This window comes from Acanthaster planci, linkage group LG10 (assembly GCF_054643075.1).
Source record: "Acanthaster planci isolate LZ-2023a linkage group LG10, COTS_SCS, whole genome shotgun sequence".
NCBI lineage: Eukaryota > Metazoa > Echinodermata > Asteroidea > Valvatida > Acanthasteridae > Acanthaster > Acanthaster planci.
Window position 1 is genome coordinate 57,001 of NC_141786.1, and position 20,695 is coordinate 77,695.

Genomic DNA, 20,695 nt, shown 5'->3' on the forward strand with positions numbered 1-20,695 from the left:
TACATGTAGATTATAGTAACACTTGCTATGGTGATCAACTGTGTCAAAGTCTTATCCTGGAATACCTATAGATCAGAAATGTAAAACAAGAATCACATGTAGATTATAGGAACACTTGCTATGGTGATCAACTGTGTCAAAGTCTTATCCTGGAATACCAACAGGATTTATGGAAGATAAAAATATGTTCAAACTACATGTATAAGTCAAAGTGAGCTTACAGAGCCAGTGTTCCTAAACAAGGCATTTTATCCTCGTGGCCTAGTAGTTAGGGTTTGTAGCTTCCCATCATAAGGTTGGAAGGGTCCTTACATATGGTGATATGTTGTGACCTTGGGCAAGACATTTTACTCTCAAATGCTTCTTTCCCCGCAGCAGTACAGGGGTACCTCTAAAGGCAGATATGATGATTGTGTTTTAACATTTGCAACTGTAAAAGGAGACTTTGAGATGTTCAGTAATGGCAAACATATTGGTCCTCTTTACCAGTTCTGAGCATGCACATGTTGTTCTGAGCATGCGCATGTTGTTCTGAGCATGCGCGTGTTGTTCTGAGCATGCACATGTTGTTCTGAGCATGCGCATGTTGTTCTGAGCATGTGCATGTTGTTCTGAGCATGCGCATGTTGTTCTGAGCATGCGCATGTTGTTCTGAGCATGTATGCTTAGTTTCTGAGCACGCTCAATACCGTCAAAATTTGCCTGCCACCGCCAGCGTCTCAAAGACTCCCATTGTTGCATACTAGAATGTCCTCCAGGGTGCTGAGATGGTTTCAGGAATGTTCAGAAGTCTGAACCTGATGAGCAGGCACAGTGATAATATTTCTTTGCCTCTGAATGACAGATACTTTTTGACAGTGAGTGCCTTCAAAATGCTGAGAAGTAATATTATGTCTATGTTATACATGTTACAGGGCGTGGCTTCTACAATCCATCAGGTTTCTGCCTACCTTGTTCCATGGGTGAGGTTTAATCTGTGGGAATTTGAACTCAGTGTAGTTAGGGTTCATTTCATGGATTTGGTCACGTGATGGAGTGCCTAGAACCTTGATGATTTCGACCAGTTGATCTACTCCGCTATCCCCAGGGAATATTGGTTGACCCAGAAGCAACTCTGCAAGGACACAACCAGCTGACCATACATCTGGAATCAATCAAATAAGAACAGTTCATTTATAATGTTTCTGACTTTATAAAGTATGTTGAACTGATAAGTAAAAAGCAAGTTCAAGCCAAAAAAATCCTTACTGAACCAATCAACTTTGAACATCAGTGTCGTACTAAAGTCAGTCAAAAGTCCCTGTAAGTCCATCACAAGTCGATCACAAGTCGTTGAGTCTTAAGGCCTTTTCATACGAGTGCCGAAACCGCACATCTGTGACAGTCAGCGTCACAGTGTCTGTGTCTTACAACGTGTGAGATTTCTTCACGGGCTTTCACATGGTGCAATGTCAATCGTGCACCTGACGTTCCTCGTTTCACCATGATTTGCAATTGCAGTCAAAGGTTAAATTGCATCGATGGTACTTTGCTATGTTTTGAATGTTAGAATCATACGGTACCTACGATTTGCCCGCTATGCGTTTGCAGGTAATGCATTCTTTGCAGAATTCAATAGTTTATGTAGTATGGTGCATGTCTGTACTCTGTTCCGTTCTGCTAGCTTACATGCTAGACTTAGCAGCCTGATCGCAAGAAAGACATGAAGACCTTCCATTTTTCGACATCACAATTTGGAGTAGCCAACTGCTCTTTTTGAAGATGTCAACCAATGGGTGCGTATGCGCAATGAGATTGAACTCAAAGGACTCTTATGACGACGGCACACTCTGCATTCAGACGGCCGATCGCGGTGATCTTTACACAGATTTCGCATTGATGCAAATTTTGGCGAAGGTCTCAATCACCACAACGATCGCTCGGGACCTGTGCTATATCCATGCAATTTTTTGACAGAGGTTGACCTTCACACGACGCGATAGACACGATATCACTGCGATTGTAACATCGATGTGATTTCATAGCATAGGACCTCTGTTATCAGCACTCGTGTGAAAAAGCCTTTAAGCCAATTCACAAGCTATTCAAATGACCTGTGACAAAAACATTCTTTTGGCATTGTTCACCGTGTTTCTTATGACTGGTCTTGTGAAGGGACTTGTGACTGGACTTGTAAAAGGACTTGAGATCTTACACATGCTTGTTTTCCTCGTCCAATGACCCTGAAGAAAAACTACCAAACTGCCTTCGTTAACCAACCAGTTAGTTACAGTTATCCAACGACAATGACATTGTTCCTTTAGACAACACAGAGCCAGTGAAGCACTAAAGGATTCTACATGCTTCCCTTGACTGATCAGAGCTGCATATGGAGAGAGTAATTGTCACTTCAGACTTTGGAACCAAAGTCGCTGTTTATTATGTGTGCAGTACAGCAGGCAGCCATTATCCATGTGCACCGATGCACAATCCACCATTTTGGTTCCAACAATTGAGACACTTGTGTCAGGATTCTCTCTATAAACAGCTCTAACCTTGATGGTTGGGTTGCAAAGCGCCCTCTTGTGTCTTGTGTCTTTACTTGAGTCATCCTTACCTATATTGCATGTGTAGTCTGTAGCACCAAAGATGAGTTCTGGTGCTCTGTAGTACCTGGAGCAGATGTAGGATACATTGGGCTCACCTGGCACTAGTTGTTTTGCACTGGAAAAAAAGAAACAACAAATATAAATGTAGCATTGATACATGTAGCATTGTTACATGCAGCATTGCTACATGCAGCAATTGATACATGCAGCAATGTTACATGCAGCATTGTTACATGCAGCATTGATACATGCAGCATTGTTACATGCAGCATTGATACATGCAGCAATGTTACATGCAGCAATGTTACATGCAGCATTGTTACATGCAGCATTGTTACATGCAGCATTGATACATGCAGCAATGTTACATGCAGCATTGTTACATGCAGCATTGATACATGCAGCAATGTTACATGCAGCATCGATACATGCAGCAATGTTACATGCAGCATTGTTACATGCAGCATTGTTACATGCAGCATTGATACATGCAGCAATGTTACATGCAGCATTGTTACATGCAGCATTGATACATGCAGCAATGTTACATGCAGCATTGTTACATGCAGCATTGTTACATGCAGCATCGTTACATGAAGCAATGTTACATGCAGCATTGTTACATGCAGCATTGCTACATGCAGCATCGTTACATGCAGCATCGTTACATGCAGCAGTGTTACATGCAGCATTGTTACATGCAGCATTGTTACATGCAGCATTGTTACATGCAGCATCGTTACATGCAGCATTGTTACATGCAGCAATGTTACATGCAGCATTGTTACATGCAGCATTGTTACATGCAGCATTGTTACATGCAGCATTGTTACATGCAGCATTGTTACATGCAGCATTGTTACATGCAGCATTGTTACATGCAGCATCGTTACATGCAGCATTGTTACATGCAGCATTGTTACATGCAGCATTGTTACATGCAGCATTGTTACATGCAGCATTGTTACATGCAGCATTGTTACATGTAGCATTGTTACATGCAGCATTGTTACATGTAGCATTGTTACATGTAGCATCGTTACATGCAGCATCGTTACATGCAGCATTGTTACATGCAGCATTGTTACAGGCAGCAATGTTACATGCAGCATTGTCACATGTAGCATTGTCACATGTAGCGTTGTTACATGTAGCACTGAAGGAAATTTGAACAGTGTTAAATCAACTTTCACTAAAGTTATAAAAACCAGAAAAATCCTACAACTGAAGAGGTGTTAATCCAAATGTTATTAACAGCAATAATGGACTTAAGGTTCTACCACCAACACACTTCATTATTTCAGTTTCTATCCATACAATCATATACATGTAACTCTACGTAAGCCTACATACGGCTGCAGTAATCATACATGTAAATGTAAGTTGAATTCCTGTGAACTTGGGAACTTGTTTTGACATTCTGGTTTTATCATTTACTAAAAAATATTCCCTCATGCTCCTTCGTGTTCTCAAAGGATGCAAAGTAAGAAAAAGAAAGAGGTTTTCTGGGCTTGACATCATCTGTCACTGTCAATTCCTACATCAGAAGAAAATGAAGAGGTCTCTGACATGGCAAATAGTTTACTAAAACTCTATAAATCATTACCTTCCAAAGTCTATCAGTTTAAGTACTCCTGATTCTGGATCCAAAAGCAAGTTCTGTGGCTTAATATCTCGATGGCACACTCCTAAAGAATGAATGTACGCTAGACTGCGGAATAACTGGTACATGTACAACTGTGGAAAACAAAGGACAAAAATATCATAAATGATTGCTTAGTTAATCTTAGCTTTTGGTAACACTGCAACACATACAGTGTTATATGTACATTGAACATTTAGTCACTGCAATTACCGGTATAAACATTCCACAATTTGAACCACATTTCAAAATGAAAAAAATCTACATTACCATAAACCCAACAGTCCATAAGCTGTAATTTTTGTGTGATGGTACCAGATTTGGACCCTCGTCCTATGAGCTGTAATTTCTGTATGATGGTACCAGATTCGGACCCTCGTCCTATGAGCTGTAATTTCTGTGTGATGGTACCAGATTCGGACCCTCGTCCTATGAGCTGTAATTTCTGTGTGATGGTACCAGATTCGGACCCTCGTGCTATGAGCTGTAATTTCTGTGTGATGGTACCAGATTCGGACCCTCGTCCTATGAGCTGTAATTTCTGTGTGATGGTACCAGATTCGGACCCTCGTGCTATGTGATGGTACCAGATTCGGACACTCGTCCTATGAGCTGTAATTTCTGTATGATGGTACCAGATTCGGACCCTCGTCCTACTTGCATTATACCCTAACCCCCAGGGACCATTGAAATCCTCCAAAACCTTGTTCAGTATGGTTAGGGTTAATATTCATTAAAACTAGCAGTTTCAGATGAACCATTCTCTTGATTGGTACTGCATGGTTACAGAATACCAATAGTCAATGATTCAGATTATATGTAAACAAAACTGATGACGTACTGTGAAATACTGTGATCAAAGGAAACAATTCCATCTATCATTTCCCATGCGCAACACACTTCCCTTGTACCATGGACATCCAACCCACTCTTCCATTGTTGTAAATATCTACAAGTAATTTGGTCAGTTAAATGTACATGTACATGTAGGATGCACCTATCAATGACACCAATGCAATTTATGGTAACAAAACAAGGTCAATTGGCTAAATGTGGAAGTTCCACCCACGGGATGCCTGTTCTCAATGCTGTGCCCATGGACATAGAAATGCCAATTATATCTAATATCCTGTCAATTGAGCTCCAAGAAAAGCAACGACTTTCAAGAACACAACCTAACTTTGTGATATTGCCCTACTGTTTAGGTTCAACCCAAAACAACATGCAGCTTACACATGTTCTGTAAGAATGGAAAAGCCTACACATTGAAAAGTGCCAAGGAATTAAACCACAGTGTTTGGAAGTAACTGTCATTGGACTTACCTTGACATATAATATAGGTATCGTCTGCTTGTTTTTGCTGTAATGTCTTGCTACCCTATAGACTGTTTCTGGAACATACTCCAACACTAGATTCAGATACACCTCATCTCTTTGCTGTTGGGAAAAAAATTGTCTTGTATATGAATGCAGGATCTGATAACGAAACTAAAATCAACAACTGGAAAAACTCCCAATGTAGTTCATCCTCAGATCCCCTGCATACACTGTGCAATGACCTCTCAATCATTCTATTCCCCACTTACACGATGTACATCACTTACAACTGAGCAAACACAATGTAAATTTTTACTTGCTACAAAAACCCTTCATTACAAAAGTCATAGCCATCTAATCTGGGTGTAAAAATGACTTGATGAGTCAATGAGTTTCATTTCCAGTAACAATGATCTCCATGACATTGAAATCAACACACATGTACATGACCTACATGTACATGTACCATATCCACTCTCATTTATTCTACACAATGCATGTGATTCACCTGGAACTTGCACTTGAAAAAGGAAATGGGTAACATCCCTTAGCCTTGGGTTACATTAAGGTTGGTGGGTGAAGTTACTTGGGTATTAACATCCCTTAGCCTTGGGTTACATTAAGGTTGGTGGGTGAAGTAACTTGGGTATTAACATACGTTGGTTACGCGTCTAGATCGATCATCATTGTAGCACGCTTGCAGGTGATCCGGTGTGAAGAGACGAGGTGTACGTGTCAAAAATGATTCATAACTAGACCCGCGTTCTGTTTACACTTTCTGGAAGTTTTTTGGTGGCTGTTTCTTTTGGATATGCTACACAAAAACTTCCAGGTAAAAAAATCCGGCAACATGAGCACTTTGAGTCATGGATATGTTTTTGTACAGAAAAGCCTATTCTTTCGGCGTTAATTAATTATTCTTCGAATTAAGAGGAGCTCGAGTTAACCAACTTTTGAGTTATCGAGATTTTAATGTCTCTGCAAAGTTCCAAATTCTTTTGAAATACTGCTCAACAAAAATTTCTCAGAAATTACTACTACGGTACTTCTGAATGTCTCAACAAGGTATTGGTAATGGGAAAATGGCACCTCTGTTTGGCATGTCTGGTGATCAATTAAAAATTCACAGCAAATTCTAACATTCAAATTTACCTTTCCTGAGCTGCTGGACTTTTCCCCACTGGAGTAGAAGAAATATTTCAGCCTGACGATATTGCAGTGATCTAACTTCCTCATGATCTGCAACTCTCGATTCTGAAACATACAAATACAAGAACAACAAGACTATGATAATACATGTACCAGGTATGTCAATGCATTTAGTCATTTGATGGGGATATCGATAACATTCATTTGAACATTTCTTCAGTGCTTCCAATTAAAATCACTCATTCCATCACTGTCCATGTCACAGATAAAATTCCAGTAACTTGATCACATCATTCTTAAGAATCTGAAGGAATGACTCTAGAGTGACCTTTGACCTCTCACCTTGAACCGTTTGTCTTGTAGGACCTTCTTTATTGCAACCATCTCTCCAGTATCAGTCAGCTTGGCTTGATGCACAACACCAAATGACCCATTGCCGATAATTTTGGTTTCAGTGTAAGAGATTTCTACGTTGCTGGCCTCTTGTCTGGCATTAGTGACAGCACCTGATGTTGCCGTGACTGTGGTGACCCGATTGCCATCTTTGTCTAATCAAGAAAGAAACCACATTTAAGTTTGGGACATCTATGATGACTGTGATCTTGGCACAAGTGAAAGTGAGTCCTGCATGCAAATAAATACTGGAAAAGGCTGGCAAAGCATTGGATGGTAAATCAATCAAGTAGAAATGACAGCCATAACGCCATCAACATTTAACCCAAAGAGGAATGAGATGAAGGCGCTATAAAGATACATACCGGTACATGTACTGTAGTCTCAATGGGAAAAAAAAACCAAAGACAACCTCTTTCTCTCAAATCATAACGGCAGTTAACAAATGAAGAAATTACTGCAGGGGAACATGTTCCAAGTACCACTGACCAGTACATACATGTATCTCAGCAGGCTATGCCACTGATGTTAATTTGCTGACAGATACATGTACATGTACTATAATAACTAATGTGTGCCAAAAGTAACTTAAATTTAAACAATTTGAGTAAAAAATTTATACATGTACTTTTTTTTATTTCAATGGTTTCGTGGAACTACTGTAGTACTGAGCATACAAAAGGAAGTGAACTGAACCTTATCAAAACCAAAATGCTTAGAAATACAATGTACAATGTCCAGTACAAATCATGTTGCAAATGTATGAAAAAGGTATTGGAAAAATAATGCTGACATGTGCATAAAACCCCATGTACATGTACTATGCATCATTTGAAACAACCATACAAATACATGTGCAGTAACGGTACATGTACGGTATCCTACTATGTTTGTGTACACTGTACATGTACTGGAAAAACCTCTACATGTGCACCTTGTAAAGTTTCATACTGTTCATGTACTATTACCAATCATCAGTGTGCATGTGGATACTGTAGGTTTGTACATGTACATACATACACACAATGAAACTGATACATGTACATTGTATTCATGGCAGAAACAATACACAAATACTTACTGCTAATTTGCACACTTGTACCCATCATGACATTATATAAATAGAATGTACATTATTGCTTGCCCGAATTAGATCAACACTTGCCCAAGATTTCTTGGGCAAGTAATGTGTTGAGATGGAAATGGAGTGCATACATGTATGGTAGTGTTGTGATGATAATCTACTCTCAAGATAAACTACATGTACATGTAGTCAAGCATGCAGCATTTGCACATGTGCTTGCATGTGGTTGAAGCAGCCCCTAGGATTATGTGTACAAGTATGCCTCACTGTGGCCACAGGGATCCATATGTGGTGGTATTGTTTACATTTAGGGCAATCTAGTCACTGGATGAAAAAGGTCTATACAGTTTACATGTACATGTACAAGGTGTGTATACTAATGCTTTGTAGCATTAAGCTCTGTCGATTATAGATAATTGCAGATATTGATATATCAGCCCATGGATATTGATAATACTGATATAATTTTTCCAAAGAATGTATGTTTTCAAGCTCAAAACCAATCTCATAATGCATGCATAATATCGAACACCTTTTGTGGTTAGGCGGCTTAGGCCCCTACCTATTGGTCTGCATTCGCGAGCTTTTTTAATCTTCCCCAAAGAAAAGAGCACCTGACATCAATAACACCAACAACCTGCTGTCAGAACGGTACACATGTATACAGCAAAGACATGCATACTCCTCTCAGTCCACGATCTGAGCAGCCGGCTTCACGCATTGTCGATGTGATTTTACTTGCCCATACCTAGGTTTATGTAGTTGCTTAACTGCTTCCCTGGACAGTAAGTTCCTCCTTCAACAAATCATCACTGACAAAATTGCTACGTCAAAATACGACATGAATATACTGTACATCACCCCTAACTATTGCGTGTATGCAGAGAGGGCACAGGACTCTTGATGCATCATTCATATAAGTTCGGGCAACGATCTTGCCTGATGTCTTGTACATGCATATGCAAAGAGTACACACAAAAGTACCGGGCAATATTCAATAACATTGAAGTCACAGTCTTCGAGCTTCATGGCTCATAGCTTCCGGCCGTCAAAGCTCCGCTACGGCGGGCATTGAATAACTAATAAGGTTCGGTACCCAGACACAGGGGTATTTTACAGTTTATTTGTGTACGCATTTTCCCTTGTGTGGAAAGGTGCCCTGCTAAATGTACAGTATGCTTAAAAACATGAGTTTTTACATGTACATGCATGCAGGCATGTAACAATGCAAAACTCATTGTACAACAACCACATACATGAAGCTGTTTACTTTCACCACGTTTGTGAAGAGAAAAAAACAAAGGTAAATTTGCTGTCTGCTACATGTACTGTCTTCTTGGCCAGAAAAATTAACACTTTATTTCAAGACAAGATATTGTCTAGAACAACAACTACCTCTACTTTATTATTAAAGCTTCATTTTTTTATTATATCAGCACTTTTGTATATCGATTTCAATGTTAAAAAGATATCGTTCATATTAATATCAAAGCGAAATCGATATATTGGATATTATCGATATACATCAACAGACCTTATGTAGCATGTATCATATAATTATTATAAATTACTGCTTGAGCCTTGCAGCATAATGCTGACAATACATTATTTACTCTGTAGACAGTAGACTTTTAGTGTAATTGAGTTTATCACATGCCCACAAAAATTCTGTACACCTCAAAATGCAGAGCTTAAATCCACAATCCATCTGTAGTAACATGTACATGTACCCGTACAAACAGGCTCACTGTAGTTTCGGGTATTGAATCTGACAGCTTCCAACTGACCTTGACATGATCCAAGTAATGGTAAGAATACTACCCCCAAAACACAATGCAGTTCCAAACTGATAATAAGTTCAAGGCCAACTCAGACATTGTATGACAGAATTTGAACCAACTCACAATGTGACATACACTGTACCAGTACATGCATGGCTGGGCATGATGATGATACATATATGTACATGTATGTACAATGTGTGTACTACATTGACAGATCTCCAAAGTACACAGTCCAGGGTGTCCCAAAGAATGCCCTTTGTGCACAAACCAACAGCAGTGGATGTGTTTTACATGTACATGTACCATAGTACACTTCCCTGTGTGATGCGTGACCCCACACTGAACTTCAAGCAGGAATGTTGCATGGCTTCAACTGTACTGTACTGCACATGTACATGTACAGTACTGTACATGTACCGGCAGTGTGTACCTGTACTATTGTAGCTGGCAGAAAAAAAGGTTTGGGTAGAAGGGTGCTAAGACTAATTTTTTAAGGTGGCAGAGGAAATGTTTCTTTCACGAGCAATGTAAGTCACAGAGTATGTGTCAGTTCACCCTTGAGGAGGGGTACTGTACATGGAGGTACAGTATTTCTGGCATAATTGCTCCACTCAAATACATCCAAGCCCCCAAGGCCTCTTATTGCACTGCTACCTGTACACTGTACATGTAAGTTACCTCAAGAGATCTCTGTGTTACATGAACTCTAAATATCATAATCACTGTCATCAGTTACCTCAGTACATTTACATCCCTATAAAATACAATCACTGTGAGTCTTTGTACATGCACATGTATGTGCGTACATTGTGGAATTGGTCAATGCCTTGGGATATCCCCCAGGTGTAATCCCTGCCTAGTGGCAGATTTTACATGTACCTTAGCAGTGCTTCCCCCGTTATAGTGTAGCGGCACCACTACGATTTACCAAATTGCCGCTACACTATTAGATTGGCCACTAGGCTTTAATTTTAACCTCTATGCTTTAAAATTGAGTGCTACGCTTAAAATATTGCCATTAAGTAACCTTTTAACACTTGCTACAAAAATATTTAATCATCCAAACACGACGCTGTAACTGATGGCCGCGCAGTATGGGCAGCCAGCTGGCGCACGCATGTAAACATGTGCATATACATTAACTGTACATGGCGCGTAGTTCTTTTGGAAGAGCAAAAGCAAACGAATTCTGTGATGTACCAGTAAACAATAGGCACGTAACAGGTCTTCTAGTGTTACACGGACGAATTCGCTTCGCACCATGCTTTGCACTCAATTCCATGCAAAGTACAATTAGCCTAAACTCTTTTTTTTTTCATGATGGTCTACCGACTTGGGAGAAGTCTAGACGTTGGTGCGCCAGACAATATACCGGTACATCTACTACATCACAAGTATCTGCTGCAGTATATCAACAATGCATATTGTAAAAAGTGTTGCTTGTGGGCGCGTACTTGAACTTTTTGCAAAGTCAAACATGTCACGTCCAATCACCTTGTTTTTCCCGACAAAAAGGCAAAACGTTTCGAGAGAAAACAATGAAAGTATTGATGGTGGAAGTCAAGTGGATGACTTGCCAGCCTCTGTGCAAAGTCGGAAGGATGGAATGGCGGCCTCTGTAGACTTATGAAAACATTCCAAAAAGCGAACGACCGGAATAGATCCTGACTGGATGAAGACATACGAGAGGCTGGAGGTCAGCAATAATGGGAAGGGTAAGTGCTGGCTCTAGGTATGAGCAGGTATGAGCTGTAATGACAACTGTTGCTTTTATGTTAATGAAAATTTCCATATTCATTTGTAATCTGTGAGCCAAATCTGTGAGCGGAATACTCCCTCTCCTCCCTCTCTCCGTAGCCTTTTCCTGACCCAGACCCACTATGTTTTAAGAAATTCCGGGGGGAAACACTGCTCAGGATGATAATGAACCTGTACATGTGCATGTGCCTACACTCTACACATACATGTATGTACATGTACATATACCTGGTAAACAGCTTTTATCTCTGGTGATCACTGCCCTTGAAGACAGTAATATTATGAACTACTTGGCGGTAACTCCCTGGAGTGATTCAAATGTCACCCTGATATCTTTCTTTAGAATACAAACCAATGCAATTGTCAATCACCGGTCTTCACTGATGACTTGTACAACATTCACTGGATTAAATATCATGTAAATATTCTTGTTTTATCTGTACTCCTAAAATGGATTTTTGTCTTTTAATGAAGATTTTGGATTAATTATGGTTTAATGATATTTCAATATATTTTTATATCTTTACTTTATCAAGAATACATTTATATGTATTTGTACGATGTACAAGTATGTATACACATGTACATATGCAGACTAGACATTTTACACATTCATGTACATGTACTGTATACAAATAATAAAATATTGGATAAAAGTGAAATTTCAATCATTTTCAACTGCTTAATGTTAGTTTTATTTTTTTCAGTAATAGTATCATTCTTGACACATGTACATGTACACCCGCTGGGTATGTTTCAGCAAAATCATGTGCTGTCAAGTCTTTCATGTACGATTATAGCCAAGATTTTATTTTATGTATTTTGTTTTACAGTGCCATCATACATTTATTCCATTATGGGCAAATGAAGAACCACACTTCACTACCGGTATGCTGATCATCAGGATTTACATCCCTTGAAACATTCGTGGCGGAATGTAAAATATGTCAATGTTACTGCCAAGTGAGTAAATAGCAGACAGCAGGATGCTTGCTAAACATGTAACACAATACCCTGCTGTAAAAAAAAAAACAAGTTTAAAGGGACTCACTGTACACACACAGGCACTACTACCATCTGCTTATTTTTAATATTTCTTCCTTGTTCTGTTGGCATTTACAGTGTACATGTATGTGAGAAATTGTGAAGGAGCTAAGGAAAAAAAGCAAAGGTCTATGCCAAATGACCACCGCAGAGTGCATGATACATGATTTATTTCACCATCAGTTTAAATGTTCCACAAATGAGGCAATGTACCAAGGTGATCATTGTACCAGTACCACACACAATTCAAATAATAACAAATGCAGGGTAAGGGTAGATTCCTGTAGCTTTTATTCAGATGCCAACTTATGATAGATTTACTGTCACAGCCACAATTAATCATCCATAAATATTTCAAAGATTTAGTTTGAAAGTACATGTAAGCACCTGCCTGGGCAGGTTTTGCACATGTTGAAGTACTGTACATGGTTGCACTTGAATATTTGAAGAATTTAGTTTCTCTACTGAAATGGAGACAATCAAGTTGCAGCATGTTGAAGAGGAACTTTGCTTCAAAAACCTGGCTTCTTTCCTGTCTTGGTTAGTGTTAGTGGGGCAACATCAACATACTGGTAGCCTGGACCTTTCTATCATCTCCTTCCAAACAGATGTGCAAACAATTTGTTTATCTGTGCATACAATGTACTTATACATGTACTTGTACTGTTATGAAGGGTAGATACAGTGTTACACAACATACATGTACATGTACTGGTACATGTAGATGATGTATTGATGAGGAATCATTATGTTTACCATTGTGTATTGGTCCAGGTCATCCTTGGGGGGGGTTTTGTTGCACAGCAAGACATCAGTAAGAATACGTGTAGCTGTACATGTACATACATGTACAGTGCATAGATTCTACATGCATGTACATTGTACAGTACACTGTATGCAGTGTACATGTACTGATATGAATTGGTTCCATGTGATAAATGGGGGATACAAAAAAGAAGTTGATTGCATTGTTGACTTATTGATTCCTTCCACTGTATGATGTGACCATACCAGAAAGGAGATTTAGTAACTGGAAGCTTATTTCTGTGGTCACTCTGAATATGTCTGAACTCCTCTGTGACCATACACATATGTACATACCGGTATGTACATGTACTGGTAGTTTGGGGGAAGGGGAGCATGTGATGCAAATTCAATCAGGCATTTATATAAAGCAAAATCACGGCACATTCATGCAATGGAACTTTCCATTCTACATGTAAATGTACCCGGTATCTATCATCTCATGAAATACTTACATGTACATGTATCACTAAAGAATTCTTTCAAAAACATTATTTGCAAGCATGTGCATATACTCTTGATGTTACATTCTCTATAATAAAGCTTCGGAAGAATGTGAAAGCCACATGACTGTCATATGAGTACATGGTGTACAGTGTACATGTACATGGTGTACAGTGTACACTTAAGTGAAAAACATCTTGATAACGCTGTCAAGTGCAAATTTTTACATGTGCACATACGTACATGTACCTCAATGTGTACACTCGCTGTCTGAACTTGACCATTTTACCCAATAATTCTGAGATTCAAGAGATAATCCACAGCCAATTGTATTCCTAGGGTACACAAATGGCTAGACATGCTAGACATGATGCAGTGTGGTTGTTCTCCATTACGATATACTGGTACAGGTTTATACCATATACATCCTGGGCTCACCAGGTTGGTAAGAATACATGGAAACACCGATAGGACTTTCAATTCCTATCTCAACCAGACTCTGCGGGCATTTCCCAGAATGTGTTCCCTTCCATCCTACAACTGAACATTTCTTCATCTTCTCTTTGCAGCTTTTGTAAGGCTGACAAACAGCATGCATGGGCTGAAGATTCTTCGTTACCACAAAGCAACAACTTGGTATCCTAAACCTTTTTGGTTTGTCACACCCAAATCATGTGTGCCCAACATAATGAGGAGCTGGTAAGATGGACAAACTATACAGTATAAACAATAAGCAATGAGGGCTATGGTCATATTACAGTACATGTACCGCTAATTGCAAGAAGAACTTTTCAGTTACACTTCACCATGTTTGGGTGGCAGATAGAGACAGGTATATGTACCAGTATATACGTACTTGTACATGTAGCTTGACAGTTAAAGGAAACGACACGTGTCACAACATTTCAAATTGAGAGAACCTTTGAACTCCTCAAAATATGACAGCTACCAACTGTCAAGTCTGCACACTCTGTTCATGTGCACATGTACTGAGTCAGAAATCGGCCAGTAAAAAAGCCCTGTCCACACTGGACTTTATTTGGTCAAATTTACCGAGACGATGGGCACTATTCCAATTTTAAGTTGAGTGTGGCCATCCCAGAAAGCTTTCCTCTTGGTTACTTTTACCGGTCTTTTTACTGGCCAACTTCTGCCCAAGAAAGATTTCCAAGTTTCTTTTCCTGAGATGGAAAGTCCAGTGCGAATAGCGCGAGTTGGTAAAAACATTGTAAGTCGCTTAGTAGAGTGTACATCCGGCCCAAGTACTATGACATGCTTCGTACAGGGAACCTATGTATACACGCTGCACGTTTTGAAGCGGTGTGGTATATGACAAATATTTCAAGTAAATTTGTTCCTCTTTTGGTCCCAATCATCAGATATTATTATTGATATAATTGGAAGATTAAATAGTGTTAAGAATGCACCATTTCCAGGAGATGAGGACAGTACTGTTGTGTCTAAGGACGAAAACAAATACAGAAAGGTCACACAAAGTTTGATTACTTCTCCTCCGATCTACTGCACATGTAGGTAAAATTTTCCTGTTTTTTAAGTCCAACTGTGGACAGTGGTCACATGGACCATTTTTCATTTTACTGTTGGCTCGCTGAAACCCTTAGAAAAAAATTCAGTGCAGACACGGCTAAAGACAGCTCGTACAAGTTGCTGCCGTAATAAACTCCGAATGATGCCCAGATGTACATGTACTCTGGCTTTGTGCCTCTCCCTATTCATAATGTTAGGTGTCCAGATGGCTCTTTGGTAGAGTCATGTACAGTACATGTACATGGGTCTTTATTTTAAATACGGGGCCAAATGTGTGACATGGTGGTCAAAATTTCAAAATTGTCTCAACAAATTCAAAACTTGATATGTAATTGATAATACATATATGCAATAAATGTAAATGATTTTTGCTTTGAATAACTACTCGACGTGTACAGACACAATTTGTGCAGTGGTGCAGGAAATTATTTGATTTGTAACAGAGAAACCAAATATGATGGTTCTATGCATGTCATTTTTGGTTAGTAAAGGTTTCTTTTCAACTGTTGCCAATTTGTTTTGTGTACATACATGTACCATATATTCTCATCACAAGTTGTTTTTTCTAAATATCGTTTCAGGTGGCATAAAAATGGGCAAACACTTTTCCCCAAAATTTACTTTTTGGCTAATTTTTTTAATTATTTTGCAAAGTTTCATTTGGTTTAATACAAAGTTGCTTAATAGAAAATATATGCCACAGCCCATAGGTGTGTATGCCATTTAGCTTGTGCAACTTTGCCAGAAACATTAAGTGTTTTGAAGTTTTTATTTAAAAGATCTTTATGACTCATTTCACGTGTAACAGAGAAACCAGTTTCTCTGTTACACATGTGAAAACTGTCACAATACAAACATTAAATTACACTGGGAACTGCATTAGATTTTGTTGTAACAATGACAACAACATTTCATGTCTGCAGTCAATGAATAGTTATCTCAAATAAATTAGGGATACAAATATACTCTAAAACCTGTCCATATTTCTGATGAATGGGAATTAATGCGAAGCAATTTTGATGTCATAAAGCATTACAATTGTCACCAAACACTGGACATATTGCAGTGGGATCAACATTTGTGAATAAAAAAATAAACCTTTTATAATGAAAATGTAGAAAAACTAGGGATTGGGGCATAAAAAAGAATTCTTGTTTACAGAGAATCTTGTATTTAAAGTACTGTTATTAACGAAGTTGGACTGTCATGACTGAACGGGTAGGCCTATAAAATTTCAAAGGATTCAGAGTTGCAGAGATACATGTACTTACATGTAGATGCCGGTTCACATTTTCATTCAAGTGGAATGCGAAGAATGTTTTATGTCACGAAGCGTTCATGCAAAAAATTCAACCAAATCCCCACGTCCAATCTTGTGATTTGAGCTGTATGCTAATGTATGTTGATGACATCACAGCACGCCGGCCTAGTGGACCATTCACAAAATAGCACCAGCATGCCGAGTTGGTGTGGCACACGCACGCCAGTGACTGCTTCTCGAAAGATGTAATGTGCATTACACTGTTTCCATGTGGTCACTGCCACCAAACGTTCCACCGCTCACAAAACAGTCGCCAGCGCACATGTACCAACTTGACACAGCCCATGTGCTGTGAATGGACCACTAGGCCAGCGTGTAATGACATCGTTAATGGACACTAGACTACAGGAAAACTCGCAAAATGAAAAATGGCGACGACGACAAGCGTCCAACATTCGACTGTCACATAAGTGTTTGTACCATTTTGCACTGTAGTCTGCAGTGCCCCACTGAAGATGGCATCTTGCAATGATATTATCCCCTCAACTCAATCTACCGTACCAGTACATGTAAGTATGGGTGACAAAAAGGTGACCTACATGCAGGTCATGTATGTAGGTCATACACATGACTTGAGATAGCCAACTGGATTTCCAGATTAGAATAATTCAAATGATTTGCACATTAGAGTTGATGGCAATTCATCATCCAGCCATGCATTGTGCAATTAACATTTTCAAACCATGCATCACCACACTGCCTTTCAGTTTTTTTGAAAATCCAAAATGCCACCTGTTCCTGATGCTTTAAGTCACAATAACATGCATCTGTCAGTAGCAGGTCAAGCCAACCACTAAGCTTATTTACACAACCAATGCAAATTAGCAAAAGTACCAGTACATGTACACATGCTCTTGAATGTAAACTTACACATTTTATAAATCTTAAGTAAACTTACACATTTTATAAATCTTAAGTACAAGTACACGAAATGTCCATGTAAACAGTACATATACTTTGTATAACATGTACCAGTGTGTCCGGAAGGTTTTGTGCTTCTGCTCTGTACATGTCAGTACATGTTTATGTGTGTACCACCAAGTTCAACAATGTTTACAAAACATGTTCTGCCACTCATACCAGTACATGTCATGTGTTTCTAGATAACTAGTACTGTACCTGTATCCAACTACAGTGGTATGTACATAATAATCATAATAATAATAATGCATATATATTGCGCAGAAACCATTTAAATGTTCTAATGCGCATTACAAATATTTAAAAATACACTAAAATTAATCAAAATACAATAAATTAAGAATGCACATAATCCTACATAAAATTATATAAATTAAGTAGGCCTACAATTACAATAACAATGCTTGCCTAAAAAGATGGGTCTTCAGTTTGGTTTAAACAAAGAGAGAGATTGAACAACCTGGATTTCAAGTGGCAATTGGTTCCAGAGTGTGGGGGCAGCTTGTGCAAATGAACAGTGCTAAGTAGCTTTTTGCATTTTGCCAATAGGATGTTCTAAAAGTAGCTTCCCATGAGACCTCAGAGAGTAACAAGAGTGAGCTTTAACCTGCACCAAGTCAACAAAGTATTTTGGAGCAAGACCATGAATGGCTTTGAAGGTCAAAAGAAGAATTTTATATCCAACCATGAACTTTACCAGAAGCCAATGTAACTGACAAAGTGTGGGACTGATATGAGTCCCAAATGATGAAATACAAACTAGTCTAGCAGCAGCATTCTGTACTCTCTCGCCACATTTAGTGATCCTGCAAAGGAAGATCAGATCTAGCGAGAGCAATCGAGCGAGGGGATCAGATCCATGCCGCGTTTACACAGGATCCTGATCCTGCGTGGCATCGATGAAGCGCTGCAACCTCAGGGCAAAGGTTATGCAAACAGTTCACTGATTCTGCGCCCTGGAGCAAAACGTTAGCCAATATTACGTGTACTTACGCGCTGTATATACGTCTCGTTGTCTTATCTTAAGTAGTTTCAGATGAAATGATGAAAAATGGGAAAATGGAAGGTTTTGGATCAGCAATATGCAGCGGTAATGAAAGTCACTAAAGGCGACGCAGATAAAGCATGGGAATGGGCAAGTACCAGTTTACTGCCAACTCACAAGACGAAAGCATACGGGCTTAATTGGGAACCAGTGTAATGCTGGTTATGTACATAGCGGCCGGACCAACAGCGTACAGTATGTATGGTGCGTGTACAATGTCATGCAAGTATACATAACATGTTGGTCTTCACAATGACACAGACTTGTTTTTCGCTCGCTTCAAGACTTGCACCGATGCAGTTACGTCAAATTCCAGGATCTGATCCAACACTGCGTTTATACTTGCAAATTAAGCCCGTGCGCAGGATCTGAACCGAATCTGATCCTTCCCCAGAGGAGGGTCAGATCCCAGGATCAGGATCTGATCCTGCGTTGTTTACACACATTTTTGATCCAAATCTGATCCCCCACACCGGATCTGATCCTCCTTGCCGTGTAAACGCAGTGTCTGAAGCCTAATCAATTGAGAATTTGCCAAACCATAATATACACTATTACAATAGTCCAGCCAACTTGTTACAAAGCATGGACCAAGGTAAGTAAACCATCCTGGTAAGTTCAACCATAAAGGAGTTCCTTGCTCTATGGTTCAACCACTGCAGGTGGTGCACTCCAAATTCATACTTTTAGAAACAATAAGGATATGTCATTTATGAAAAGTTACGAACTTACCTTCCCATTATCATGACTTACCGTTTACACGTACATGTATGCAGTGCACTGCATAAATTCACCAGTACTAAGCACTCTAGTACCAGTACATAAATGATTGCATACCACAGAATTACAAACCTTTTCACAGACTGATACCTGATAGAGACAATCAGTGTTCTCCATGGGCTGTTTTAGCAGGGCGGACCCCCCTGCCAAAATTTTGGGCCGTCCCGCTAAAATCAGGCCCCCTGCTAAAATTTGTGCTGCCTTGCTATTTTTTGAGTAGTGCATTTTTCCCCGAATGTCTACTTTCTCAAGATTTTAATAAAAAAGAGGTTTACTGCAGTTTGTGGATTGAGTTTGAGTTTACCGACGATGCTTATGATGTACTGACAATGCTGATCGTTGGCTGCCTACTACCATCATGCATAGTCAACCTTGTGTCCCAAAAAAACCATCGCGTATGTTTTGTAAAGGTACATGTACACGTACATTGTATTGCGCAAGCGTGTACATGTAGTAAACTTATCTTTGCCTGAATAAATTTCTTTTGTCCTTTTTTATTCAGGGCGCATTTTGAGGCTTGGTTTTACTCTGCCTTTTCACAGTCAACTGATCTTGAAAAAACTGCATGCTCTGCTCATCTCAAGCATGTCTTGAATCACTAACATAACTAAGGTTCTGCTAAAAATTCTCTGGAAATTAAAATAATTTCGTCATCAAATCTTTCGATGAAGAAACTACTCCTGAAGAATATCCTTGCCAATATTTCACATTGTAAATGCAATCAAATTTGGGGCCAAATTACAGACGAAAGTGGACTGGAAATTGCCCCAGAATGCACTACAGAGCATCTAGAATCAAAAATTTTCCGAGGCCCTTAAGCGGGCCCCGGACCCCATGCCGTAAGGGCTTTGCGCTCGCAATTTTGTCGACCGACCTGCCAAAATTTTCGGCCGTGGAGAACACTGGACAATGACAACAAATTCACAGAAACAAGCCCAGTCACCATCACTCTACATGTAAAATAACTATGGTACATGTATAGACTGCATTTCGGTAATTTGTACTTGGCATGTTTGCACACAACGCCCACTACCATATGTACACAGTTTCTCGAAAGTAACAGTTAGAAGTTG

The 20,695-nt window shown here is 39.3% G+C and overlaps 1 protein-coding gene and 1 long non-coding RNA gene across 3 annotated transcripts in view; one reads left to right on the top strand and one right to left on the bottom strand.

Annotated features, from left to right (window-relative positions):
- The window catches only part of LOC110988900 (glycogen synthase kinase-3 beta-like), a 41,953-nt gene that overhangs the window by 3,870 nt on the left and 17,388 nt on the right, over window positions 1-20,695 (bottom strand). For both annotated transcript variants that reach the window (XM_087142919.1, XM_087142920.1), the window contains exons 3-8: window positions 7,039-7,244; window positions 6,700-6,801; window positions 5,554-5,667; window positions 4,195-4,325; window positions 2,597-2,703; window positions 951-1,144 (exon numbers count right to left, since the gene is read on the bottom strand). In XM_087142919.1, coding sequence (XP_086999045.1) covers window positions 951-1,144; window positions 2,597-2,703; window positions 4,195-4,325; window positions 5,554-5,667; window positions 6,700-6,801; window positions 7,039-7,244 — 854 coding nt within the window. The remainder of the gene's footprint in view (window positions 1-950; window positions 1,145-2,596; window positions 2,704-4,194; window positions 4,326-5,553; window positions 5,668-6,699; window positions 6,802-7,038; window positions 7,245-20,695) is intronic.
- Window positions 11,519-14,775, top strand: LOC147797546 (uncharacterized). The gene is made up of 3 exons (XR_015427029.1): window positions 11,519-11,672; window positions 12,549-12,678; window positions 14,577-14,775. It is a non-coding gene; the product is annotated as an uncharacterized LOC147797546 (long non-coding RNA).